General features: G+C 35.5%; 1 protein-coding gene across 1 annotated transcript in view; it reads right to left on the reverse strand.

Annotated features, from left to right (window-relative positions):
* GRIK2 (glutamate ionotropic receptor kainate type subunit 2) overlaps positions 1-19,406 on the reverse strand; it is a gene marked incomplete at both ends in the record, with an annotated part of 377,447 nt that overhangs the window by 230,073 nt on the left and 127,968 nt on the right. Inside the window, 2 exons of the mRNA XM_082047176.1 lie at positions 328-381; positions 4,051-4,232. Of these exons, the coding sequence (XP_081903302.1) occupies positions 328-381; positions 4,051-4,232 (236 nt within the window). The remainder of the gene's footprint in view (positions 1-327; positions 382-4,050; positions 4,233-19,406) is intronic.

Genomic DNA, 19,406 nt, shown 5'->3' on the forward strand with positions numbered 1-19,406 from the left:
AATAGCTAAAAGAGAAAAAAAAGTACACAATTCATAATATAAATAATCAGTTATTAATTATTTACTTAACTCTGCTTGAAAGTTAAAAACTGCAGTGCTACATAGTCAGTTAGTTTTTTTTGGGCCTGTCAGTTTCCAGGGCACACTGTTCAACAATACTTAAACCATCCTGATGAGTTTTCACTGAAGGTAAGAAAACTCAACAGAGAAAACATCCTGTGCTCACACCCCATTCCATAGAGACCTTTTTCACTTTGTCAAGTAGTATAATTAAGAAAAGCAACATCTTTGTTAGTTGTAATCAGTATGTTTTTATAATCCACTTACCAGTGTGGTAAAGATATAGTGATAGTATTCTGTCATCATTCCCATAGCTAAAGCCTTAAAAAACAAAAACAAAAAGAAAATATTATTGTTTCTCAGGTCACATAATACATTTTTATCACACTTACATGGCAAATGAAAAGCTGCGAAAGAACACTACTGGGATCAGACTACAGGATTGGAATTGTACTAAAATTAGGTCAAGCAAGTCATTTCCTATCAGTTAGAGCAGATTACTGACTATTAACGGAATTTATGAACCAGATCTTCTGATAGAAAGTATATTATTAGTCTGTTCAGTGCAGTAAATGTGAAAGAGACTTATAGTTTTACATACTAATGGATGCATTAAATTGCCACACAAAATTTGAGTCGACAATATTTTCATTCATTATTGAACCATTCCCTTAAAAAGAATAACCTAATAGGATTTTTTTTTTCTATTTTGATAAACAATACTATGTATTTAAAAGAAGAACCCAAGCTTATATTATACATGTGTACATTTTTCCAACCATGGAAGAAAATACTCTGGCATCAAGTTTTGAAAAGCAAGATACATACTATTTTGGTAAAAATGAAGAACAAATATTCATAGCATTATTGTGTAAACTCAGATATCTATCAAATACCTTCATCTGTCTTGCTAACTGTGTAACGTCAACTAATTTTTCACCAACTATGCATTTTAAAATGTTCATACTTTTCTCTTAAGAGCATGAGAACAAATATTTGTAGATATATTTTAAAGCAATAAACTCTGGATGTCTCATTACTCTTATTCATTAAGAGCATTTTCACCTGAAAAGTATGTATCTTCATGCTCTGCACAAAAGTTGTCTTAGCCTACTGTGATTCATTCAATCATTTTAGTACCTACAGTGATTTTCATCTTATTTTAGCACTGTAAAAAAGCCACACAAGTAAGCAGTATTTTCTTTCTTTCCAGGAGTTATCAACAGAATCTTTGTCAAGTCACTGCCAGGTACACCTCCTTAAACACACTGAAAGCAACAATTATAAAACTGTCATAATACTACAATTTGTATAAAATAGAATTATCAGAGTTCTGAAGGCTGTGGGAACCTTTCTACTTGGGACAGTCTGAAAAATAGTGAAATGACTACTCTATATGTTCTTTTCCAAGGAAAAGTTAAAAACTAAAATGAATATGAACTATCAGCTGCAGATCAGATTTTATAATATTTTAGGCAAGACTTCGACAAAAACTGCAACAATAGTTTTCCAAAGGGTACCTATACCTGTGTATTTAGAATTCCACAATAATATTTAGAACTACAGTATAGAGTGCCAATAGCAATTTAAATTCTCTTACACACAGGAAATCCACTATCTCATGAAATATTACAACTTCATTAGAAACTGTACAACTACAAATATTGTTAACTTAAGAACTTCTTATTGTTTTTAGATAAAGCCAAGGTATCATCCTCTATGCATGTAACACATTTGCAGTCACCTGTATCTTAACTGCTTATAGTCAGGTCTTTCATACTCCACAGAATCTCCACACAAGAACATCCTACTTATGTTTCTGATTGTGCTGTGTGCTGGAGTTGTCTCTTTTCAAAGTCTCCTTTTTCTCACTTTCCTCAGTTCTCAAAAGACTTCACTCTTTTCTCCTCTTCAAAACACTGTCTTTGCCTCATTATTCAATTGCTTCCCTAACCTTTTAAATCATGTCTGCTTTCCCTGGTTGCCTGGTGATGTAGTAACCATTGACAGTTGCCTTAATTTAGTTATACTTGGCTGAATTATGGGATTTTTTTTTTCCTTTTCATGATGCATTTTTAGCCAGAAAACAGTAGCTGCCATTCCACTGGCCCCTCAATGTATTTTCTTCTTTATTTCCAACTTGTTTTCCACCACTTCATCGTTCATATTTCCAGTCATCCTCCCAAGAAGAAACCCCTTGTCATGCCCCTCCAAGTTCATCCCTCCATTACCAGAAAACATTAATGAATAGTTGACAAATCAGTATGTGAAGATTTTTGTTACTGTTATTTTTCAGCAAACACTTGTAAATGCTATATTTGGAGTGATATCACTAAATAATAATTACGGTGTTATCATCCTTTGTGTCAATTTTGATAGCAAGAGCTCACATTCAGGTTCAGAACTACCATTCTTAGGCACATTTAAAGCATTCCAATATTGGAGCTGAATGGAAAGCTCAAAGTCTATAGAAACTGTATAAAGATATAAACACTCATGAAATAATTGTTCTTGTATCTTCCTTCTATACAACAGTTTACACTTTGATTTTAAAAGGTTAAATTCTCACTCTTGGGTCCTGGGACATGATCAAAGATAAAAGACTTTTAATTTTGTTCCCATTTCCCTCAAGTCATGTGGTTTTCATGATTTTGCACACTGTGAGGGAAAAGTTTCTTTCCACCTGAAACCTACTGTGTACAGTATAAATGATGTGCCTTGATGGCATTATTGTAAGTACTGCAACTTTGTATTACCATCAACACATTTTCCATTTGCATTTTTAAGATGTTAAAGTAATTAAATGTACATTAATGATTTGGGCTGAACAATTACCCTAACTAGGCTGGCTTATGCTTACCAAACAGCAAAAACCACCAGCAGAGGTTTAAAATTACTAGGAATTATGATGATAGTATACGTGTTCGTTTACTAGCAATTTTAATTGTACCCACAACAATGCCCCTAGGCACCTTTAATGAGAGACATATTTTCAGATCTTAAATACAATTTGTTTTTAATACAGTCTGCTAACAAACATAATATAAACATGAATTAAAGACATTAGAAATGTGCACTAGAAATGTAAAGTATTGTAGAATATTGTTTAGGCTCAGGTATTTTTTCCTACCCTCCTTATGGAAGTAATAGTTCAATTCAAAAACTATGGGGAAAAAGGCCTCTGAACAGAAGGAATTCCCAGTGTTTGGAGCTAGCTCATTAAACTAAAGGAGTCATACAAAGACATGTCTTTTACACGCACTTCAGGGTTACAGTAATTTTTTTTATGAGCCTTGTCCTTTGTGTACCATTATATTGCCACCTTCTCTTGGAAGACGTCACTGGAATCTGCTTCTGAAACATAAATCCAGTCAAGTATTTGGGATTCTACTGTATCTCACCTACTCGTCTTGGGCATAACAAGCAAACACTTTCAAAGCGCCTACCCAAACATATTCAGGTGTTTTGCAGCCCTATTAGTAACGCAAGAAGAATATGACTCTAAAGGATATCTGTTGGTTCCATCCTCTCAGCAGAACACATTAGCATGTTCTATTTGTAACATACTATTCAAATATTACTGTCTGATTAAGAGTATACAATTTAGAAGCTTAAATTAAAAAAAAAAATAAATATTTTTATTTAATATACCACTTAACAAGCATTTAAAACCCTCATTAAAGCATCAGCCTTCCAAAGTACCAAATTCTTCATAACTGAAAGACTGTTGTACCTTTTCACCTCTACATGAACCAATTGATCTGTTTCTTTAAAAAAAAAAAAAAAAAAAAAAAAAAAAAAAAAATTGAAAGCAGCCGCTGTTAGACTCACCAATAAAATGATCTCTGAAATCCTTGGCTGATTTTCTGTTAGGCCTCAGTAAAACTGGCATACAATTCCTCTGCTTGTTAAATGTCATTAACTTTGGATATTTCTTTTATTTATTAGGGATGAAAAAGATTAGGCTATCTAAAGCATAGTGAGGATTACCTGTTTCAAGATGCCCGCTGCCATTTCATGGCTGCAGTCAAAGATTACGTGGAATTCTTTGCCTCTTTTCATCTCCTTTAACAATGGCTTTGCATCTTTTGTGTCAGCTGGTAACTGACGGATTTTTAGTCTCAGGTTGTATCGTGATGGAGCCTTGATGAGCTCTTGTAATCGAATAAGACCTTAAAGAAAACAGAGGAGTCAAAACAAAATAAAATTACCAAAACAAGAACCTGGGCTGCTAGCAAGACAACTTAATATAAATATTCAAAGTTTCCTGAATTTTTCTATCTTCGCAGTGCATTGCAACTGATACACTCACAATACTTCCTTATCACACAAGTCTTTCTTCTACTTTAATATTAGCAGACAGTAAGCAGCCTCAGTCAAGATTACCTTAAGACAGACAAATCTTCCTTTAGCATTATCATGCAACTGTGATATTTCTCTTCAAAGAACATATATATTTATTCTAATTCAATTAAAGCAATATCCTAGACTAATAGTTTGTAATCAGACTACCAGTCTCCTAATTAATCTATTACAAAATTCTGAACCATTTCAGCACTGTAGAACTCTCACATCATTCACATGAATGCTATATATTTTTTCTTGATTATACAGGTAACAAAACACATATATGCAGCAGTGAAGAGGGTCTTATGAACTAAACATCTGCTGTATGGCTGACAAAAACTGCAGAGGAGAGAAGCAACGATTCAAAAACTTTCTTCCAAGCTTTGTTCTGCTTAAGAGTGTTACCCAAGAAGGTGAGAAAAGTGTGCATCACTTCATTATGTCCTCAAGAGCCTACCTGGGCTGTTCAAGAATCAAAAAAATAGAAAGTCCTGCACTTCATAAATCTTATCATGATTGGACTACCACAAAGAAAGAAAAAATGCCACTAAAATTTGAAATAGAATATTTACAGACATAGGAACTAATCCCAGAGCAATTAAAAACTGTCAAGGAGAATACTATAATAATGGTGTATGTTTGCTAGGTCACCAAGGTGTCTGAGAGAGAAGCAATGAGTGATAAATCACTACACTGTAAAATAAGTACAAAAGTTGTAGAAGCTACTGAAGGAACCTAAGTATGAGAAAGAGGGGAAGAAAATCTGTGAATGCACATCGCTGTAGTACACTAACTAGACCTCAGAGGTGGGACAGTACAGGTGTGCATACAGGCAAATGAAAAAGTATTTATGCTTTCAATAACTGTCAGGACACAGTAACCAACCAATGAGCTTCCTCAAAACATATTTTAAAGATAAATCTGAGACATAAACAAATTCCAGGAATTTCAAAGCTAAGATTTTTCTCCTATCCTCATCAGTGTGAAATGAAAAAAGCAACGCTAAGCTTTTGGTGTGTAGTATTTTTGCTCATAGCTTCTACATGTATCAGAATATTTAATTTTAGTAATAATTACAGTTAAAACGTACTTCCATTTTTAGAATTTTGACATATGTTTTTCATTATGTTCCCAGCCACCAACATTTATTAAAGTTCAGATTAATTATGCAGGGCACAAAACATGTTCCAGTCTACTAAACAACTCACTTCAGTAGTCCACCAGGCCATCCACTGCAAGGAATGTTTGTTCAACCTCATCCATACTTTAAAAATAAATCCTTTCTGGCACAAGTTCAACAGTTTCCAGCTTGCTAGGCTCTCACAGGAACAATTTCAGAAAACAGAACTCCCTCACTCACAAGGGCTGCCGCCTCCCCCACAGAGCACCCTGGACATGCCACTCTGCAGCATACACGTGGTGTAGGGAGTTACCATGAAGCTGTGTCACAGGTGTCAAGTACCAGCACAACAGTTAGCCCACAGCTCCTTGCTGCAGAGAAACACCTCACGGAGCAAAAGCTCAGGTAGCGCTGAGCATACATCTCACTGGTACTTATATTTCTATGTCAGAGCACCAATGGGTAAAGTGCTGAGAAGCAGCATTTCTTCATTCAGGCATTAAGTGGGAATTCAGATTGAGTAAAGGCTTTCCAGGCTTCAGAATCAGTCTCTTATGAACATGAACCTTCCATGCTGTACCTAGCATTTGTGAGGCCGTATTTGTGTCATAAAAAGTGTGCGAATAGCAGTCTAGTTTTCCTAGAAAAGTGGCATAAGTAACCTGAAAAAGAAACAAACAAACACACGCATACAGAAAAAAATCCACCAAAACCCAATATTCTCTTTCCTTTTTCTTCTCCATTAGGCCTGGATGAAGACACTGAAACTAGAGTTGAAATATGTTGGACATGTTGGTGGTGCATCATGACCTACCCAGTGCTGGTCCCAGTCAACCTCAACAGCAGTGGAAAAAGGCTGAAAACACCCTCTTCAAGGGAGGGACCTCCTTGCCACAGCACAGCCTGGCTGAGGGGGTGGCAGGCTGCAGCCACGGGCACCTCAAGCCAGGGCAGGGACCCCCTGAGATACTGTGGCCTGGAGCAACAGGAAAAGCCATTACAGACAAAGCAGCAGAAAAAGTCAAACAAAACAGCCTGAACCTGCTGCTCCTCCAGTCACATCCCAGGTTAAAAGTCACTGAACCACATGTAGCCTCTGGTGAAAATATGCACAATGGGTTTTTTTTTGTTCCTAAGGAGGAAAAAGGTTTGTAATTTCATCCTTTCTCCCAGCAGCAAAATGAGTGATCAGAAGCTTGTGTTTAAAAGTAATTAAGTAAAAAGCCCTGATTCCGGATTGATTTGCCTGCAATGTTTTCCAAACATTTTGAGCTGTTTAATTTTTCCTCCTTTCTTTTCTAGGTTAAATATTGAAGAGTGGGTCATTATTTGTGACCAAAGGAAAAATTAAGCACTGAAAACATATAACCTGAAAGAATAAGCTCCTACATGTAAATTACAGCACGTTGGTCTGGCCACAGATAAATAAATTCTGCCACTATCATTGGAGTAACCATCTGTGTTTGGAGTTCATTTTTTCACAGGTAAAAGACATCATATGTTTAAGGTTTTTACAGTAAAACTAGTGCTTTCCAGTAACCAAAAATGAGTTCTACCTTATTTAGCCTCTATAACATATAGTCCTGAACAAATCAAGTGATGTCAGACCAATTATTTTTTTCCTTTCATTTTTAGATGTTGCCAAAATTTCTTCTGTCTGTATTTTCACTTTTTCCTGATACTGTTACAACTCATTTGAATGAGTGAGATTGCTGAGACTCAAGGAAGACTGCTTCTTCCTAGTGTGTCCAGCTCATTTGTGGGACTCCATTTCTATTATAGTTTTAGGTCAAATAAACATGGAGTATTTCTACATTATGTATGAGTTTCTGAGCTACTGTTGATCCCAAAGTAACTTTTGTTACTGTTGTCTGACATTAGAGAAACTGTACAAGCTGGTTATTCGTGATCAAAATAGCAAGCTGTCATACACTGAGAAATAACATCTCTGGATCAGCAAAGGACAGTTTCAAAAGGGCACATATGTAGCTTATGTGTAGCAAATCAGAAAAAGAGGTACCAAAGCCTCCAGTGAAGGGAAGAACATCATATGAAAACTACAAGGACAGTGAAGCTAAGGACAAAATGAGCCCTTCCTTCACTATGGTTTTGAGAAGATATTTGTCAACACAAAAACACAGATATCAGCCTAGAATATTTTTTAAACAACTGATTTACAATATAAAATGAAGGGCGGTCCTCAGATGAAATGCTGACCTCTTATTTTATTAGCATTACAGTATCCCAGTAACATTAAAATTTAAAAAAAAATAAAATAAAAAGGATCATTTGTGTGGACAAGCTCCTAAAAACAAACAAACAATCTATTTTACAATGGTATAGAAATAATTGCTGCATTTTGGGAATGTACTTCCTGCAGTTTCTTTCACCAGGGACACCTTTTTCCTGTCCCTTTAAACTCTCAATTCCTTCTTTTAGCAGCCACTGTGATAGAGCCTTACCTCTGAATGGCTGGGAAGAATGTGGTGTGAGTAACTCTTTTCAGAAGCTGCCATCAATTCATCTTTAAGGAGAATCCTGAAGGAGCAGTTTGTGAGCTCTCCAGCTGGCATCTTCCTCCAAAGAGATCAATCACATTACCTCCTCGACATGTTCAACTTCAACCAGTCCAGGAAGCAAGAGCCCCAAGTTTGTTTTAAAACCTGTGTCTCCAGCTCAGCAGTCTTGCAAGCCATTGCTATGCCACCTGGCCTGCTCATCAACCTATTTATCATTCCCGTTAATGCTGCCTTTGTGTTGCACAGGAAGAATGTAAGCAAATGCACTTTGCAATAGGCTGAACACATGAACCTTTTTCTGTACAAAAGAACACTAATGCTCTTTTAAAGGCTACTCTTATCTTCAGAATCTCAAAAACTTCAAAAATAATAATATATGGCTTTATAGAACTACCAGAATAGTTTCTCTATTTTCAGCAAGTTGTTTCCTCTCACATTTTGCTGTACTCTTCTCCCTCCCTGATGGTTCCCTGTCCAGTTTTTTTAGCTATGTCTCAGAAAAATATCACTGTATATTGGGTTTTGTAAGTCGTATGAGTAGGAGTGAGGAGAATGCCAGTTTATTGGGCATTGATAGAATGTTTCACATCAACTGGAACAGTTAATTGCTATAAAATAACTCAAAGATATTGAACATTCTGAAGAGATTACTCATGACTCTCAAGATTAGTTTTATCATCCTCATTCTCTACTTAAACACTTCTAGTGAAAGGATTAAAAAGAAAAGAAATTACACTTGCTAGCTACTTTAGCAGTGGGCTATTCTGTGTTCTTTGGATATAACAGCATAATACAGAAACATCATTAAGAAAAATGAAGAGAAAATAGAGATGAAGGGAACTCTGTACTTATCTCCTTATCAAAGTATACAATAATGACCTACTGTCCCAAGCTCTTATAAATCAGAACACCCTTAGTCTATGTTGACCTATTCTATCACATGTTGATGACTTCATTCTAAGCTTCACTCTCCCCATATGTAGCCTTTCAGCTACACAAACACACTGAAGATAGAGTGCTTCAAAATATGCAGTTTATGTTAGAAGAAAAAAAAAAAAAAAAAAAACATTATCAAGTTGGGTTTTCTTTGGGGCAGAGTGGGGAAAGTTCTTGTTTTGGGGAAATATATTTACTTTGAGCATATCACTTAAAAAAAAAAAAAAAGTTTTAGTCATGCTGAAAAGCCAGTTCTGGGTTACTGAGTGTGAGGGGACAAATAAAAGTTACATTATTTCCAACTGAAAATATTTTCCAGAAACCTCCTGTTGGATGGAAGCCATGCCAGTAATCTAAGAATAATTATTATTTTCAGTACCTAGTTCTTTCCTGGCATTTTTTTTTTCTCAAAACAGCATCTTTTTATGGTCTGGACTGGACAGACACTAAATCTTTTCCAGATACAAAACTTCAGCATAGAATAACGATACTGATGGCAGCAATCCATTTACTGACTTAATTGTCTGCTGAAAACAAGATTTCTAGGGATAAGAACTATTCCCCTCTCTAAACCTCTCCATAATTGTGGCTATCATGCAGCCTCACAACATCCACCTTGCCCTCAGGCTGACTTCTTGTGTGCTGTTCTGTGTCCATTTATCTGTGGACATTTATCAAGACAATCGGATAGTTTTGCACAAGCTCCAAAGCTCAATATTTAGAAGCATACAACAGAAATACTTCAGATGTTTATTTTCATTTTAAAGGGTTTACAGTTCATAGACATAGAATCATAGAATGTCCTGAGTTGGAAAGGACCCACAAGGATCATTGAGTCCAACTCCTGTCCCTTGCACAGGACAACCCCACAATTCACACCATGTGTCTGAGGATGTTGTCCAATCACTCCTTGAATACTGTTAGGCTTGGGGCTATGACTACCTCTCTGGGGAGCCTGTTCCTTTATTAAAAATAAACTAATTCAACGATGAAGTGTGTGTGGGAAGAAGGGACGTATTTAAATGTCTTTGGTTCCAAAATTTGACATGAGATTTAAAGTTTCACTGTTAGAGAGATGATACCTAATTTGCCTTCACATCCATACTTCTGGACTAAACTGCATCCTCACGTATAGCAATTAGTGCCCTCTGGGCACGTTAGAGGATAAAGTCCAGTCCCCAAAATTCAAGTGTTCCTCACTTTGTATATGGAAGGATGGACCTGATTCAAGCCCTTTAACCTTTATGTCTAGCCGTCTTACCCATTTTTGGTCAATGTCAGCTCAACAAACAGAAGTTACTTTTTTGAAGAATTAAGATCAACAGTGATCATACAAATCGTATGACTATGTGTCACCTGACTAAAGGGACTTTTCTTTCACTTCTTGATGTGCACTGCCACAAAATTATGCTGATATAACCAGTGGTGTACCTCAAAAGGATTTAGACCACAGTTACACTAATATCCAAGAAAAATCTTCCTTTCTAAAACAAACAAAGAAAAGCAGAACTATGTTTTTTATCTAGACGTGTGTGCATTTGTATTTGAAATACAAACCTCATTATTATGAAAGATCTAAAAGTGTCTAGCCTAAAGGCAGAAGAAAACTTCATTTTAGATGAAAATAAAAATCTCTGTTTTGAAACAATTACTTAGTACAGGAAATTACTTCGTATGTTTCTTCATAATTATTTGTAATTAATATTGAAGTTGAGATTACTAAAATGCCACATATAGGAGAGACTAGCTGTAGGGTTAAAAATCACTGAACAAAAACAATAAGGATCCAGGTTTAACTCCACAGACAGTCAGATTTCTATTCTGATACTCTGCCTATCACTTAATTTTCCTGTGTCTTGGTTCTTAGCATCTATTTTATTGCTTTCAACATAACCAGAGGTAATTGAAATGCAATGTAATAATCAGCTTTATTGTTTCCTTAAATATGCTAAGTGAGCACGTCAGAGCATGTGTGTGAATGTCTTTTATAGTTAGCTTCAAATAGCCAATCCCAATTTATCCTATTTCCAGTAACAATTCTTTTCTAATATTGGTTCTTCAGCACCGCAGTGAAAAAAGTTCTCTACTCCATCCCACACAGTTCATGTGCAACTTAAGTTCAGAAAAGTTCTTTAGTTCATGGAAGGGTTTTGATCTTGAAGATCACCATAACAAGATGGAGAAAATTAGTTTTTTCATACCATCTGATTATTTAGTTGCAGCATGCCGCCAGCTAGGGGCAGGGAGAAACAAAGCCAAGCAAAAAGAAAAGATCACCACACTGTTCATTCCTTCCCTCACCTCCACACCTAGAAAAATAATTTAATAGAATAGAAGAAAATTTGAATATTAAGAAAACTTCAATCCTTTTATATTAGATTTGCCGTGTTTTTCTACTGTCCAGCAACATGTGATATTCCTTTACATATTGTATTACATTATAATATGCTGGATTTGAAATACTGCTATTATTCAGTTTTCTGAACATGTTTCTTGACCATTTTCAGAAAGCTTTATCTTTAATTCAGTGTGATGATAGCAATGACAATTAACAGTCCTGAGCATTTCAAAAGAGTGTGCAGTATGATCTCTCAAGTGGCTGACATCTCTGAGCACTGCAGTTTAATGAGAGTGAAGGGGAAAAAGGAGATCTACTACAACCAAAGGACAAAACATCTTTTGTCAATGCCATCAGAATCAGCGTTAAAAGAAGCAGTAGAACAAGTCAGCAATTTCTAGCTGTACCATAGAAGTATCAGTATTGTAACAACCTAATTAAAAAATAACATCTTCTAGAAATCAAAATGGACTTGGTTGGAAAAGAAACATAAATGAGCATTCTAAACTGGAATTTGCACTAGGTAAGCAAATTTATTCTTAGAAGCAAAAGCAGTTATGTTTTTGTTAAAAGAACTGGTAAGAGTGCAAGAGAAGAAAAATCTGTAATTGCAGTTAAAATGTGTTAAGACAGGAATATTTGAACTGAGACTGATGTAAAGCAATTCAAAAAGGGCTTGACATCTCAAATGTATTTCACAGTGTTCTTTCAACTAGAGGACAAAATATATAATACTGAAGTAGGAGTAAAAAATAGTTAAGTTTGGATAAATCTAAGTTTAAATTTAAGCCCCATGCAAGATGTGATATTGATTATATCTCCATTTCCCTGTTTTCGTTTTTCTCTTAAATAGTATTCCTGTCACGTTTTTCTGCATTTGAAAACAGTAAATAATATTTTCCAGTCTTCACAAAAGAAAGAATTGTTTTGATCATAAATTCCCCAGTGAATAAGATTTAAATTCTTAAATTTATTCAAACCCACAAGAGCAAAATAATTTAAAAACTATTTGGATTATGTTTGTTGTTAATGCAATAATTTCTGGCAATATTACCTCCACTTCTGTTCCTTAGGCTTATGGAAAAATACTATAAAGTACCCTATGGATTGATTTTATTTTTATTTTAAACCTATAGTTTTATTTTTATAATACCACGTCTTGTTGCAGTAAGTCCAAATTCCATTCTTGGCCAAAGCAGGAAGGGAGCTCTGGTATATGTTTTCATAAAAGATGGGCTCAGATGATGCATTCTGTTTAACTTGATGATTTTGACTTTTCTTTTCAAAAAATTAATTAAAATCTCTATAGAATTATTCTCAAAGAACAACTACAGGTCCACTTACCAAAAAGAATAAAATAATTTTACTTATTTCTCTTCAGACAGGTAGCTAAAGTAATTCTTAACTTTCAAAGTGCAAAAAGACTAAAACAGTTTGAAAGTGAAATTTTACCTTCACAACATCCTCCTTACTGCTGGTATTTTCATGTGACACTAGAAAAACACTTCTGAACTTTATTGAACAAATGGTATGATAATTTTCTTAGAAAAGGAGTACACCAAGCTAACTACTCAGCTACATCCAAATACCATAATTAGGTTTAACACAACTACTAATTGTATTTTCATTTGAAATTACTGTGCACAGTACTTGAAACACTTTGTACTTAAAAGATACTATGCAATATGTAACCAGTCTGGAAAATATTTCTTCATTCTCCAAAAATAGAACAAAATTATTACTGCTTTTGATTATTACAATTCTACTAAATCTGAGTTTATTAAGAAATATTTAAAAATTGATTGTCTTTAATAAGAAGATTCAATAAAATTGTGGATGTTTTTACAAATGCTGCAACCTCTGTCTGACCCAGTGACTGAACAGGTGTGGAATTAGAAATGTTTGCCATTCCAGCTGATATGCATGGGAAACATCAAGTCTGCTTTGTTCCTCATGGCAAATACAGAACCAGAATAAATGGTAGTTAAAATTGCACAGTTCAAATCGGTATAAATATAGAAAAATATACAGAGGTATAATTTTCATCTAATTGATCAATGGAGTAACTTAATAGTAGTTTATAATTTAGTATTTCTGAACATGTGATAGATACATTAGTCAGTATCAGTGGTAGGGAATAGTCCTGACAGTGACCTTAAAAGATATTACCTGTATTTTCCGTTCTGTTTAGCAAAAGAAGTATGAATATATAGCTATTTAAAAAGAAAGAAACAAAACAAAACAACACAAAAAAAAAAAAAAACCCAACAAAAACAAACCACTTTATTCTACCCAATTTTAAGTAGGTTCCAGATTAGGAAAGTAGTTATTAAGAACAGGTGGATGATTTAGATGTTAAGTGAAAGTAAGTAATAAGAATTAATGTATTTCAAAATTTGGACAAATATCTAAGGTGGAATAAATGTGAGCTTGTCTACTTTTTCCACCTATCATCCATGACTTCTCAAAAGGTAATTATTAACAGATCTAAGATTACTTCATTTTTAAGATTTTTAAAAGTATCTTACTCAAGGGACCTGAGTCCCTTGATAACTGTTTCTTTATTTAAGTTTCAGTATTATTTAAGAAATCATCAACTGATGATTCTTCGGTTTGGACTCCAATTAATTCTGTTGGCAGAAATTCCGGTTTTAATGACATGTATTTTCTTAAATTCTATTCACTGTATTTTGCTGGTTTGCATTTCCCTAATAATAAACCATTATTTTTCCACTCGCAAGCATTAATTCTCTATCAGAAATATCACAAGAACATCTCATACATGGGCATTCAGTATTTTCAGTATTTAAAAAAATAAACATGCATTGTAACATCTTTCTAAGAATACTGTAAAAATTATGTTCTTCTATACTCCTTTTCTCAATAAACACCTAGTTTCAGATATCCGTTGAAATTAAAACCTCGCCTGTGGTTAGTTTTGTTAGATTATTCTAAAAATGATGGAAGAAACCATTTTGTCCATTTAATTGTCAAGGTTTAGTGGTTTGGAACTTGATCCACAGGAATGCAAATCACAATAACAATACTCCTTTGTGCTTTTTATAATTGCACTGTTGCTCCCAGCTGATGTCTCCTACTGTATTGCAGAGTGAGTACCCCAGATTATCTTTAAGAAAGCTCTCCCTATTTCTGCCTGTCATCTATTCTTGAACAAATGTTACCCTTCTATATCAAAATTTCAAACCTGAAATTTATTCTACTGCATGGCAGCCATGTCAGTTTGTAAGTTTCTGTTATAAATCACCAAGATTGAAGTCTTGTCTTCTAAACTCAGGTGAAATGCACTGTTATTGTATCAGTTGTCAAATGTTCAAATACAGCATTGTCAACTCATTTCATTCCTTCTCTCTCTCATTCTGCTAAGAATAGACCTTAGTTGTACAGATGTGTTTACAAAGACCAGCTTTTCACATAAATTGAGATGTTAATTCATTTACAGAAAAACAGAAACAAGTTGACCTTTTCAGACCATCTCATTTTCTACCTTCCTTCCTAGCTGTCTGTTCTCTAAGGTTTCTTGAACACCTTTTCTCATCTTTGTGGTGCACTATGTGTATTCTTCTTAAAGATAATTTTTCTCCCTAGCCAAGATTTACTTTGAATCACAAGATTTTTTTTTCCTTAATCCTTCAGCAATGTTGCCCACCTGACATCACCCCACATCCATTTCAACCCCAAGATATTTAATTTACCTTAGTGTAAAGATTTGTTGGTTTTTGTTTGTTTGTTTTGTTTTTGTGTATTAATAGTACAAGGAAAAAACTGACAAAATGTGAGGTACCTGGAAATAAGGAATGTGAAATATAGAATAGGACAGTTCCATTGGAAGGAACCTACAACGATCATTTAGTCCAACTGCCTGACTACTTCAGGGTGATCAATAGTTAAAGCATGTTGGGAGCTCTTTCCAAATGCCTCTTAACACTGGGACATTGACTACCTCTGTAGAAAGCCCATTCTGGTGTTTGACCACCATCTTAATGAAGAAATGCATCCTAATGTCAAGCCTGAACCTCCCTTGAAGCAGTTTTGAGCCATTCCCACACATCCTGTCCCTGGATACCAGGGAGATGAGCTCAGCACCTCTCTTTCGACATCATATCCTCAGGAAGCTGCAGAGTTTAAGAAGGACAAGGAATTACTGGAGGGAGTCTAGCAGAGGGCTATGAAGATGATTATGGACCTAGAGTACCTTTCTTATGAAAAGAGACTGAGAGAGCTGGGTCTGTTCAGCCTGGAGAAGAGAAAGCTGAGAGGGGATCTCATCACTGTTTATAAATATCTGAAGGGTGGATGTCAAGAGGATGGAACCAGACTCCTTTCAGTGGTGCCCAGCGATAGGATGAGGGGCAACAGGCACAGGCTGAAGCACAGGAGGTTCCATCTGCATATGAGGAAAAACTTATTTACTTTGAGGGTGCCAGAGCACTGGAACAGGCTGCCCAGAGGTGTTGTTGAGTCTCCTTCTCTGGAGATGTTCAAGACCTGCCTGGACACGTTCGTGTGCAATCTACTCTAGGTGAACCTGCCATGGCAGGTGGGTTGGACTAGGTGATTCTGTGAGAGCCATGGGGTCACCCCTCAGCCTCCTTTTCTCCAACCAGACAATTTCAGGCACTCCTCATAGGGCATCCCACCTTGCAGCCCTTTCACCAGCTTTGTTGCCCTACTCTGGACACACTGAAGTACCTTAATATTATTTTTAAGTTGTGGGTGCTAGAACTGCACACAATACTCAAGGTAAGGCCACAACAATGCTCTTATAAAGACAGCAGTAATAAGAAAATGTGAATTTTAATACTGGTTCCAAGAAAGAAATTGTAGTTCTATTTACGAATCAATGTTACCTGTATACTACAGTAAAAATATCAAGAAAGTGGCATCTTTATTTTTCCCTTCATTTGAATTAAAGCACAAGGTTCAATATTGAAGACCAACACAAAACATTTTTATTTCTGAAGTCATTTTTTCCAGCTTTGGCTTCTGTTCATAGATGCAACAGATTTTTGGTGTTTATACTTATTCACCCAAGACCAAAACAAATGTTAATTAAGAAAAAAAATATCAGAACCCTGTTTATATCAACTTGATCTGCATAAAGTATTAGTTGGCAATACAAGAGTCACTATAATTTAAAGGCTTCAACATCAAACTGTTCATGTATTCTTTGTTTTGGAATTCTCTGAGATTCACATCTTATTTAGAATTTATCCAGTCTGTTTTCTTTAGCACAGGGATTAGGCAATGTACTTGAAAATAAGTTACTGTTTTGAGACCAATTAAAACCATTAGGACATGCAGCTGATAAACATACTGTTATTTCTTTCTTAAGGACAATTGACTGTAGCAAATCTGTAAATCTGAAAGGACTTAATTAGTATCCAGGGACAGTTTAGTGGTACTTAATTAAGAGACCATAAATTACTGGAAGCAGGGAAAAGGAAAAGGAAAAGGAAAAGGAAAAGGAAAAGGAAAAGGAAAAGGAAAAGGAAAAGGAAAAGGAAAAGGAAAAGGAAAAGGAAAAGGAAAAGGAAAAGGAAAAGGAAAAGGAAAAGGAAAAGGAAAAGGAAAAGGAAAAGGAAAAGGAAAAGGAAAAGGAAAAGGAAGGAAGACCAACACTAACCAGCCTCTCATTACATCTTGCTAGGGGTTTTTTAGTGGAAAAATCTAGTTGAAGGGAATATAATTTGCCATTTAGAATGAGCACACGAAGCAATACTTCTCTTCAGACTAGCAAGAAAATTTTTTGTCTGTAAAACAGATGGACTACATTAAAAAAAATTCTGGAGAGCTAAAATACAGGGAGAAACTAAATCATAAAAGGAAGCAGAATATAGGTATTATTTAATGGAAAAAAAAAATCAGATGCAGGAGTATTCAAACACGGATTCACAGGAGAAGTCACACTTTTTTTTCTTCCCTGAAAGAACAGACTTATCTACCTACTGTCACACAATGCGTATGCCATAAAATACTATCAGGGCAGAAGGCTTTATGATAATATTAAAAACTCTGCCCATTTCATGTTCATTTTTATTTCTGTTACCTTATCCCCACTGTAACAGACTGAATCTCTTCTTACCGAGACAAGATAGAGTTAACCTTTCTAGTTTATTCACATACTTCATCCTATTTGTAGAGTCTTGACCCTTCCTTATTACATGGTATTCAGCCTGATCTTTGCTCTCTCCAGTGTTATCGATTATATCCCTTTATAAGCATCTCTCTCCCTATTTCAGCATACCACAACTTCCCTTTTCTCCTGTGCTAAGTGATCCTGCTTTCCCCATTACAGGCTCCTCAACACGCGAGGCAGGTCTGATCAGCACAGAACAATCCAGTATTCTGAGGTGCCCAGACTGATGTGAGGGAGCAACAGCTGGACTCCATTGGTTAACCTACTCTGACTTAACCATTTCTGCATCATAAAACTGGGGAGGTTTGGGGACAGGGTCTCATTGCTACCCATAGTGCATGAAGAGCAACTTGTTTATGTCTTTTCTCAAATTACTAGCAAGATGTACAGCTATTCCTCCACTGAGAACACAAGGAGAACACTTCAATGAGGGAGACAACTCAGTATTGGCTGTTCTTTGTCGTAATGTTGTAGATGTGCATATGTTTATTATTGCAAAGGAAGCCTGGGATTCCCAATTTATCTCTTATTTCAAACAGGGCTCTAAACATGGGCTGACTTCCTCTCTATGACCTTCGTACCACACAGCCTCAGATCTAATTGGATCCAGATACAAGTGGTGGCAATCTATTCTGCACATCTCATCATATGGATGTTGTGAAGGCAGCTACACTAAGGATTGAAAGACACATCAAAACACTATGTAAGACTGCATCTACACTTATATAGAGTGCCTCGTGTAGCATCATGAAAATGCTCTGCTATCAGATAGTGACACAACTTGCTTCCCTTCCTATTAAGATAAGAGCACAGAGGATTACAATTGGACACAATGGTGCTGTCAAGAGGCAGCTTAAGTGTGCACTTGAAGTATCAGTCTCCAGTGCATTCCTGGGAATGACACTAGAGTTAACATGGACTTTTATTGACTGCAGTGTGTCAAATAACCACACAGCTTTTTCCATTTTTGTTTATTTAAGAAGACATATCTCGTACTGAAGGAATAAAGAACATGGACACAGGTGTTATTAACTAAAATGAGTATGTGAGAATTAATAAGTATTAGATAAGGAAAATTTTAACAGTTCTTTAGAGAATTCATAAAACTGATGGACCTACAGTGTTCCAGGATTTGGCGATATGAGCAACTCCCCGTAATTTTTGTTGAGGAGAATACAGACAAAGTTTATGCATGTTTTTTACCTTTCCTTTGTACCTATAATAAAAGTATCATCTGCCCTCATATCCATGTTTATAAAGTAATAATGGAAATACATAAACTAAATTTGTCCCCATAAATTATTAATTTTAGCAATTAAAAAAAAATTATCATTGTAAGTGCTATAGTAACATGATTGTCTTGACCAGGGTGTACTTTTGGGAATTGTCCATTCAGATGAAGGAAATCCACAACTCTAAAATTATCATAAAATAAGGCATGCATTATCATCCTGAACAATTTATCAATAAAGAGGAGTAAAATGTGGGTGATTAAAGAGAAACAAAGGAGAGGGAAATAAGAACAATATCCACCTTACATTAAGGAATCACTTACCAAACAGAAATAAACCAGATATAAACAGAGATAAATGTTTTGTCACTGTTGCCTTCATTTCTAAATATTACCTGAAACTATCATGTTCAGCTACAGCGCTAGGTTCACAACTGAATATTTATCTTATCTCACAGTAGGAGATAACGTCTTCCTCAGCTGAAGTAACAACTACTTTTCAAAAGGCTCCTCTCACACAACCTCTTGCCTCAAAAAAACACCAGTTTGTAGTTGAGCTATAGCAAGATTTAAACTCTACTTTTAGATTGTCAGTTTCTCATAGCTAAGAGTTCCTGTATGTACTTCAAAGGCAAGCAATGCTGTGGACTTCCCAGCAGTGTGTCCTCCTTCTGAAGTCTTTGAATTATCCATAGGAG

Source organism: Streptopelia decaocto, assembly GCF_964273445.1.
Source record: "Streptopelia decaocto genome assembly, chromosome: 3".
NCBI lineage: Eukaryota > Metazoa > Chordata > Aves > Columbiformes > Columbidae > Streptopelia > Streptopelia decaocto.